Below are 10,005 nucleotides of genomic sequence, written 5' to 3'. Positions count from 1 at the left end.
TTTATTTACATGCAAAGCAATAATGTCTCATTTTTTTGATGTAAAAAACATGTTTGCTCTATTTGGGGGCGGGGCAGCCCAACCCCTTAAGGCCCACCCATATGCTGGGTTTCACCATGACTCGTGGTCTGAGCTGTAGAATTTAGGTTGAGTTAGTTAAGTTAAGTTTAATGTTGGATCACAAAGCACCCAAATACTATACTATACAACTCTTCATTCGTTGGCTTATTGTTTCCTAGTGGTTTGCTGCTGCTGTTCATATGCCATTTAAAACGAGAAACACTTTCAATTGACATAAACCACTTAAAGCAGCATTTTGTGGTATACCACTGCTGACTATTTGCTGCTACTGTATGCCTCATGAAAATGCCACTCACAATGTAAACCATAACATACTGGAAGGGATAGGTTCCTGCTAGAGCTAAAATAACATGTTTATATGTTGCTTATGCCAGTAGAACAGACGCTGCTAATGAAAAAGAGAGGCATACCACCAGCTACTTTTTGACCTTGATGCTTCTGCTAGTAACTACTTGAAGATTTAGGATGCTATGGGGGAGATTTCTTACTTGATTCCCTCCTCTGCAACACCCTCAGCATCCAGTTTTCCCTCCTCCTCCATCTTCTCTTCTGAAATCAGTTCCTGTTTTTGGTGTCGACGGAGACATTTCACTACTACCATGGAAAGGATCAGCAGAGCTAATGCTCCGCCCACTGATGCCCCGATCGCAACTGCAATGGTTGAATCCCTTGGAGGGGGAACTGAGGAGAGGAGACGAAAGGGTTAAAGAGTTCGTAGACAAATGATGGAGACAAGTGCAATGCTGGCTAAAAGCTTTACTGGACTGATTAAACAGAGTGGAAAGAAATAAAGTGCTGCTGAGTTAGCCAGGGTCACGTATGTATGTGTGTGTGTGTGTGTGCATGTCTGTGAAAGTGTGTGTGGGTGCAAAAAAGATGCTGAGGGACTAAGTTCAACCTTGCATTGGTCATTAATAAGTAAAAAGCTGACTCATCACCAGTAGGTCCACAAGGAAACACACACACACACACACACACACACACACACACACACACACACACACACACACACACACACACACACACACACACACACACACACACACACACACACACACAGTGTGTTATATATGATTATTCATGGCATTTATCCTTAAAGAACAGTGGCAGATAGAGTGCAATGCAAAAAACAAGCAAATGATGATAACTTCTACGGCACTTTTGACAACTCATACAGTATTTCACATTTAGAAGCAAAGTCATAAATAAGACCAAATTCTGGGTTCTTTCTGTTACAGCATTTCAAAAGTCTATTTTTGTCAAAATATGGAAATGGATTTTTTCTGTGTAAAGAGCTAACTGCCAAGCTACAAATTGAGTGTTTTTATCCATATATGTGGTGCAACTATGAAAATATTAATGAGCCACAAGGCTATCAGCTCGCAGTGCAGCTGTTTCTGCTCTGAGTAATATCTTCGATGGCAAAATCTAGCAAACACAAGGAATGTTATTTTAAAGCAGCACTCTCCCTTAAAAATACACTTCCTGATTTTGGTTTAGCCCTGACTGCTACATGTACGTTTGGGAGCCGAGGGGTAAATTTGAAGGTTAAAGAGATGCAGTTTGTGGGTATCTTTAAGGCAAGGATTGGGATCGATGCAGTGTAGTATCTTCAGAAAGTGTAGGGTTAGGATCTTACGTTCGGTAACAACATTGAGCTGTAGGTCATTATGTCCTTGGTTGCGGTCTGGGGGGTTTCTCACATAGCAGTTGTAAATCCCCTCATCCACGATCTGAACGTCGGATAGAGTGATTGACAGGTCATTCTTATCCAGGTTCCCGGCAAACGTGACCCTGTCTCCAAACCGGTCAGAGCGCAGAGCCACCATTCCTCTTTTCTTATGGTATGTCATAAACTAAGGAGAGAGAGAGAGAGAGAGATAGAGAGATAGAGAGATAGAGAGTCAGAGAGTCCATAACAGGCTTAAACATTTCAAATGCAGTCACTGGTAGTTGTAGTTGCAGAGGTTAGGCATAACAGCAAGCCATTTTACCATCTCCTCTGTGTCGTTACGTGTTTCTTGGTAGGTCCAGTTCATGGCAAACCTGGGAGCCTCCATCTTATAGCAGGAAGTAAATGTGCAGAGGATTTTGACAGTTGTTCCATTCAATGCATTAATGCTATTGGGCATTAGCACATCCATGCTTGAACAACCTGTAAATAAAAAAACAACACCAGTGTTAATAATGTTAGTACCAACAACAATAAAACATCTGAGCTGTAAGGACCAGAAGTGAGTTGACTCAATTTATATAAGGAAGGTACATGTACATTCATTCATTGTACAAATATTGGTATGAGGAAGATATTTCATTTTTCAGTTGATATTTGGTCTTTTTCTGGTAATATCCAAATGCTGTTCACTGAGGTCTCAAGTCAATATCAAAAGTACAAGTAAAGTTACTGTGTGTGTTAAAATCAGCGTTATGTACAGTACATTAAGCCCACACAGATAATTTGCTGTACAGTGCAGTTATCATCATTTAGGTTTTATGATTTTGATAAACTGAATGTGTTCAACTGTAAAACAAAGAAACTATAAAACACTGAACACCTACAAAGCGCAAGTCCTCTCCAAAGTTCTGCGAGTTGAAGATGTTTGTTGTTGGGGAAAATTAAGCAAAGTGATTCTAGATCAAACAATATGTCTTCTATATGAATATTTCCAGCAAAACCAGTTGTAAAAACAAAGACAGCGAACAGAAAGAGGTATCTCACAGCGTGTTTGTTTAATACATTTAAATCTACAGCCTCTTTAGATGGATTTATTGTAATTTCCAAGCAACGGCTTTGTCTAGAGAGTACAACTTGGCTTCCACACAAGTTTCCATAACAACATCACAATTTTTGTTGAAGGTTTACACATTATTTAAATTATCCATTGCTGCTACAGAAGGTGACATCCATGTGGAAACACGGGCTCTTGGCTTCAAAAATTGTTATTTGTGATATTTGAATGTAGAGCTCGATTGCAGGGAGCTATGGAAATGCATTATTCAACTTGAATACACTGTAATCATGCCAAATTACTTCAAACCCCATATATGGAATAATAGGGATAATCAGTGTAGTGGAAGCATGATATATTGTTTTTGGCATATCCTCATTATAAGCAGGTTTAACCTTTTGTTAATGAAAATGCTATATAAAATGTCATTGTTATATTTTCATTATAATATATAATATTTCTTAGTTACCACAGGCCTGATTTTGATGAAACTGGGGGAATGATGATTTTTGCCACTATGATCTGGCATTGACACATTTGGCCTAATTAAAAAAACAGTAGAATTAAATGGAATTAGTCAATGTCAGTAATGTAGTGTGGGCATAAAAAGTGTATTCAAATCATTACAATCATTGCAGTTGACTATACATTCATGAGGGACGGCAGGGTAGCACATTCTATGGAACACTGAAAGACAACAAAAGCCTTTTATTGGCTCTCGTGATCATTATACTTGTCCAGAAGTAGAAGAAACTATGTTAAATATACACTTAGACTCATACGGTAAGCCTTATTCTTCATTTCAACCTTCTTAAATAAAGGTCCAAAAACATATATAACTGCATATCAGGTTACTAATGAAATCAAAGTATCGTTTAGTTTCCTCAAGTTTCCTCTTCCCTTCTAACATTACGTCTTAGGATGGGCTTACATTCCCCAGACAGAATCTGTGCCTCTCACTCAGTGTGTGTGTGTGTGTGTGTGTGTGTGTGTGTGTGTGTGTGTGTGTGTGTGTGTGTGTGTGTGCGTGTGCGTGTGCGATGGGGACTCTGCACCATTCTTTCCTCTGCAGTCGGGTGTTTCTGGCACCCTTCCCACTGCTGCTGCACCACTGCACAGGCCTGCCTCTGCACCACACACACACACACCCACACACATGCAATTTCTGCGTCTCCCACCCATCGTCCGTATGTATAATTTACACACACACACACACACACACACACTCTAACACACGTGCTTATTATCCAATGCGCACAGCTCACCATAGTCAGGTGTCTTGTAATGCAGCTGCTTCTTGCTCTCCCTCCCTATCACACACACACACACACACACACACACACACACACACACACACAAACACACACTCCTACAAGGTGTGCATTGTCAGCAGCAAGCTAGGCATGCTAGCTGTGCTACGTCAATGTCATCACAGCAAAAGGACCTATCTACACAATCTAACACATTTAAACACCAAAGTCACTGAGACACACACACACACACACACACACACACACACACACACACACACACACACACACACACACACACACACACACACACACACACACACGTCAGCACTCCATACAGTTACAGTGCCTTTGCCTACTACAGCCCATGCACAGATACGCAGTTTGATACAGGCTCTTGCTGACTCAGCAGTCCTACGGATAGCGAGAAAGGGGCAGATGCAGACGGAGAGAGGCAGAGACTCGCTACCAGATGAAATACTGCAGTGAAGCCGCCTCATGCGACTCCTCCCTCCCTCTGCCCCTCCTTCTTTCCTCTCCCATCTTTGTCCACCTCTCTTGCCTCCTCTCATGCCTCTGTCCTGCTACCCCCTCTGTCCAAACCCCCATAACTACCCTCACAATTACAATAGTTTCTTGTTTCTCTCTTTCATCACTTTCCGGTCCCCCCTGCATTTCTCTCTCTTACGCACTTCTATTTCCCTCCATCGTTCCCTACTCCCACAAGGTCAATGCAGAAAAAAAAAGGTAAAACGTAGGTAGGTCTGTTACGTCATGTTTCCTCTATGTGCCCATCTTTTCCTTTGGCTGCATACGTATGCACATAAGACTATTCACAGCAGAGGTGTGTATTGGGTAAAATAACAGTTTATTAGAGGGGAAAGGCTGTCTGCCTGTCTCCCTGATTGGTAAAAGAATGTACGTACAGAAACAAAAATGCTATATATGGTTGTTGAATAAACTCCTTAAAGAGAGTACATCTTCTATTTCTACAAGAATAGTAATTACGCCCACACTGTTCTAATTTGCATTTAAAAAGAAACAACAAAAAAAGATAAAAGCTATGGCTAACTCTTAGAAATCACAACTTATCCAGGCAACATTGTCAACCAGTATGCACAAATGTTTCTGATTTCAACAGGAACAATGGTTCCTAAAACTAAAATCCTTGGATTGGTCTTAGTTTAAATAAATATTAAAGTGAATTTTTCATTTTCTTTTTTAACAGTAGCCTGAATGAGACTCAACTCTTTCTCCTCCAGATCTCAATCCAGTTAGGCATCTGTGGGATGGCATTAAGACAGGTTGTCAGAGAAGGAATCCACTGAGGACCAGCTTGACAAAACCACTGACATCTTTTGAAAATCTCTTCTAACAGCTGCTTTAAGGGCACAACAGACTTCAGCTCAGTTTTAGAGGCTCTAATTTTGTTTTGTGCAAATTCCTAAAAGTATCACCACTCACTTATTTTGGTGTTGAAGGTGGTTGTAACTGGATCTAAGGTGAAAGAGTTGCTGGACCTGAGTAGTGGGATGGAGTAAATGCTGGTCTTGAGTGTGTTGACAATTTAGGGTTATCAACTGGGCACCCTCCTTCTTGAAATCTTTACAAAGGAGCCAAAATCTCTACGGAGGGCTATGCAACACTACATGCCCTCTTCTACTCTTCTGCTTTGGGCAGCGTCAGTGAGAAGCCCTGATGCTTTTTTTGAAGGGTCTGACCTCTGACCCTCCCCTCCTTATAGTTCACCACAAAGCCTCTAGAAAGCACTATAACTGGGAGCACTTGTAAATTCCTAAAATGACCCCAGGGCAATATTGTCTTAATGGTAATGATATCACGATGGCTTAGACCATAACATGCGATTGGTTGCTGGTAAAAACAATTATTCAATTCCCAGCTGCTCCTAGTGGGTCCAGACTGTATTTGTAACGTGCTTATCTTCCACTTCATGCTGCTGCCATCTGAAGACTTGTTTCTGCTTGATACATGTTACAATTGACAAGTTGAAAGTGGCAGCAAGAGGTTTTTCAGCATCCTTCAGCCAGCACAGAGCAGTTTCTCAGTATTTGGGTAAGTCTTATCAATTTTTTATGCCTTTGCCTCCCAAAACACCAAAGGGGAATTGGTGTAAAAAGTGAATCATGAGTTTGCAACTTAACAACTACTTATAAAAGCCTAAAAAGCCTACAGATTTTTTTTATGGATGATATGTTGACCCAAGCATGCTGCCCTTGAATTGTTATAAGTCTGGTATTGTTAGGTTTTTGATTATTTTGACTCAGTACTGCAAGACTCAGTACCCCTGCTTTAGAGGAAGGCCCACTGCATTGGGGGCAGTCAGAAGTCAATACAGTCATTTCAGGAGAAATCTAAGGGACAGAGAAGCTTTTATCTTATTATGTGATGACTAGACAGGGATACAATCAGCCTCAGGGCTCCATAAAGTAATGGACAAAAACATGTGTGGGCATGCAGCGTCAATATTAGCACAGACAGGGGAACATTCTACAGTTTATTGAGCTTATCTAACTGCAGTGTTGTGGGCATAATCATTGCACAAACCCATCATCTTTTGTGATTAACAGTTGGTTAAATGGAAATATATTGACCGGAGTTGAAAGCCACTTTCTAAATTTCTTTCTCCCCTCCACTCTTTCACTGTTATGCATTATTGACGGGGTGTCTACTTATAAAAGAGTCTCAACGGTACAGTACGCTTAAAACTTTCCAAAAGCACTTAAAGGGTTTGAATGGAGTTTACAGGAGATAAACAAAAACATGAAGACCGACGTAAAAGACAGAAACATGTAAATAAAGAGACACAGAGATAAATGCACACAACGGTTTGGATGGTGGTAGTGTTAAACATTAGCAAATGGTTTAGATCATTTACATTTCAGTTCACTGTTCACCAAACAAAGGTAAAACATCTGGACAGGAATCTGAAGAGAAACACTGGGTCCATCTTAACGTCTTGTAAATAAGGAACCATCAGCAGCTGTCCTACACTTTCTAAATGTCTTTCTAAAGTCATTTATTTGACTAATTTGAACTCCTGCATTAGAAACATTACTAAAGCTTTTAATTCTGTGTTCCAAAAATGCCAGATATACATACTTATAGGACTGCAAAAAAATAAATACTGATACTTCAATAGGAAGGAAGGTTTGAGAAAGGACATTCAATTTGATGTTATTTTCTTTACTTAATATTTAATTATAGGTTAAAGGATAAAGTGATACTATGTCTGAATGATATATTGTAATTCTAATAAACAATCTCATGCTGATTGCGACAATTACTGTCATAAATGATTAAAAATGATATTCCAAAGATAAACAGAGCAGAAACTCATTAATATGTTATTAGGAAAGTACGGAACAGTTAATGGAAAATGTAGGCCCACTGAATGCTAACTATTATTCATGACAGCATGGCAAGTCTTTTTATTTTTATTTATTTTTTAAAGGTTTATTATAAACCCAGGATTCTCTGTTAATTAGAAAAGCACAAGTAGCTCCCCTACCCCTTTACAGAAACATCTCCCTGCTGGCCTCAATTACAAGGCCACTGTTTGTAGCGGGCTATCATTGGGAAGGGTTTTGAATTTTGTTTTCTCGTAGAAAACTAAATGCATTAGTGTCACATGAACGCTTTGACCGAATTGTGGTGATTGTGGTGCATCTAATTTCATAACGCCAGAGGTCCATTGCCAGTGTATTAAAAATAGATGCCTTTTCTTTGCAGTGTGTTGCTGCCATCTAGTGCCTCTTTGCAGGAACTGTAACTGTGGGGTTGCTGGGTAAAGTTAAAACAATAATGGGCAAAAAGAATATTAGCGGGAAACTGCAGCAGCTTCAGCACAAATCCACAGGAATATGGACACGCTTGTTGTTAGCCTAGCTGGTGTTCTTCTGAAAGGCAGCACACAAAATGTATTTTATGCAAATGATTTATATTATTGATGATTAAACAGCAGGGTAAATAAGAAATTAAAGAGGAATGCAATAATCTTACTTTTGTTTTCTTTTAGCATACAGCCTACATCCTGAGGAAAGGAGATAGAAAGGAGCAACTGTACTTCCGTAGCATCTCCATGCAGCAAGCTCCCTAGCAACAGTAAACTTTCCGATATCTACTTTCAGTTGGCATCGGTGAAAACACTTTCCACAAATACACTGGTTTGAGTTCCCCCTATGCCATTTCCAAACCACTGAGCAGCAACAGTTGATGAAGAAAAGACCAAAGATCAATTTGAAGACAAAATGTAACTTTGTTGTCCTCTTGGCCCTCAGTCTTTCCTCACTCAAACATCTCAGATTGGGTTTTCAGTAACAATGGTGAAACTGTATGTCAATTTTATTTGCCATGAAACTGTACACACCTTTTTTTTTTTTTTTAATATATATGAATGCCACCCACTCTTACTTTTCCTTTGTGGAAATCACTATCTGACAGTGAATGATTCATTGTGTAAACAAACATTGAACCAATAACTAATCCTTCAGATAGTTGATCCAACCCCTTCCCTCTACCCTCAAAAAAGGAGACCGAACCATCTCCCCCTGCGTGATGACCCCAGCCTCACAACCTGTGTCCTATACTCTGGTTCATAAACCTCGCCTTGGCTTGGCAGTGTTGAGTTTCACTAGTGTTCCACGCATGCACATTGTACATTTATCAGTGACACAAAGTGGCTTTACTGTAGCATGTATTATGCATCTTGAGTAAGCAGCAGGAAGAGGAGTATGTTATACAAGCTGGCTTGTGTAACGCTGGATGGAAGTTGGCTTTCGACTGTAAATCTGCCTTTAAGCCTCATCTGATCATCAACACTTGTGATCAGAGGAGGGCCATATTGGGTGGAAGCTTGTTTTGATCTGGTAGCTGTCTTTGTATATGGAAATGACCATGATCCGGTTTGGACTGGATATCCTGCTGTTCACATCTGCTCCCTCATGTGTTCATATATATATATATATATATATATATATATATATATATATATAATTAGACCTAATATTAAGATGAAGTGGATCTTTACTGCATGTCTGCTAATGAATACAAGGCCCATAAATATCAACAGCACATTGTTAGCACCTCATCACAGGCCTATTTTTTGCCCATCACTGAGACCTACTGTAGCCTGCACTACCATTATGTGTGCAGGCTGAGCCAATATTTATTTTTATATTGTGCATCCAAATCCTGTTTAGAGGCTGTGATGCAGCAGGGCACTCGTCTATCTGTCAACAGAGGCTAAATAGAGGTATACAGGGAGGGTGAAGTGATTCATCACAGAAGTCACACACAACAGATCTGAATCCAGTTTGGAGGAAAGCCATCCAGGAAAGCCACAACAATCTGTTTTTTAATGGCTGGCTTGTGGTCTAACTAGAAAACAATTAAGCGACATTATCTCACATTACAACCATCTATCTCACTCTCTTCCCACACACACACACACACACACACACACACACACACACACACACACACACACAGAGTCAGATAATAGAGAGGCCCTAAAGATGCGGCGGTGTGCAGGCGCTCTCATCCCATCGCACTGTTGATCCGCGTATCAATGCACCACATCATTGATCGGTATTGCTTTTTTAATTTTATTTTATTTTTTTATTCATTTTTATTTATTTGTTTCTTACCAGTGAGCGTGAACAGCAGCAGCAGCGCCGCGCTCAGCAGCTGATCTCCAGACCTCCTTTCCTGCGCGAGGGAAGACATTTTCTCTCCTTCTTATTAAAACAAAAAAGAAAAAAAAATAGAAAATACCGACGCTTTTATAAAATAGATAGGTTTAAAAAAAGGAGCAGCAAATCCGCTCTTGTTATGTGCATTAAAATGCTTAAAAAAATGTATTTCTTTTTTTAAGGGGGGTTTAGAGGCAGGACATGGCTGGCAGTGTATGTAGCCTTATGACGGTT

General features: G+C 40.0%; 1 protein-coding gene across 1 annotated transcript; it reads right to left on the bottom strand.

Moving 5' to 3' along the window:
• Positions 1–565: 565 nt before the first annotated feature.
• On the bottom strand, positions 566–9,805 carry scn2b (sodium channel, voltage-gated, type II, beta). Its single transcript, XM_054605095.1, has 4 exons — positions 9,727–9,805; positions 2,076–2,236; positions 1,721–1,937; positions 566–762 (listed from the first exon to the last, which is right to left on the bottom strand). The coding sequence occupies exons 1-4, from the start codon at positions 9,803–9,805 to the stop codon at positions 566–568; spliced, it is 654 nt and encodes a 217-aa protein (XP_054461070.1).
• Between the last annotated feature and the right edge of the window lie 200 nt (positions 9,806–10,005).

Source organism: Anoplopoma fimbria, chromosome 1 (assembly GCF_027596085.1).
Source record: "Anoplopoma fimbria isolate UVic2021 breed Golden Eagle Sablefish chromosome 1, Afim_UVic_2022, whole genome shotgun sequence".
NCBI classification, from domain to species: Eukaryota; Metazoa; Chordata; class Actinopteri; order Perciformes; family Anoplopomatidae; genus Anoplopoma; species Anoplopoma fimbria.
The sequence above is the reverse complement of the archived record's forward strand: the minus strand, read 5'-3'. Positions and strand labels throughout refer to the sequence as shown.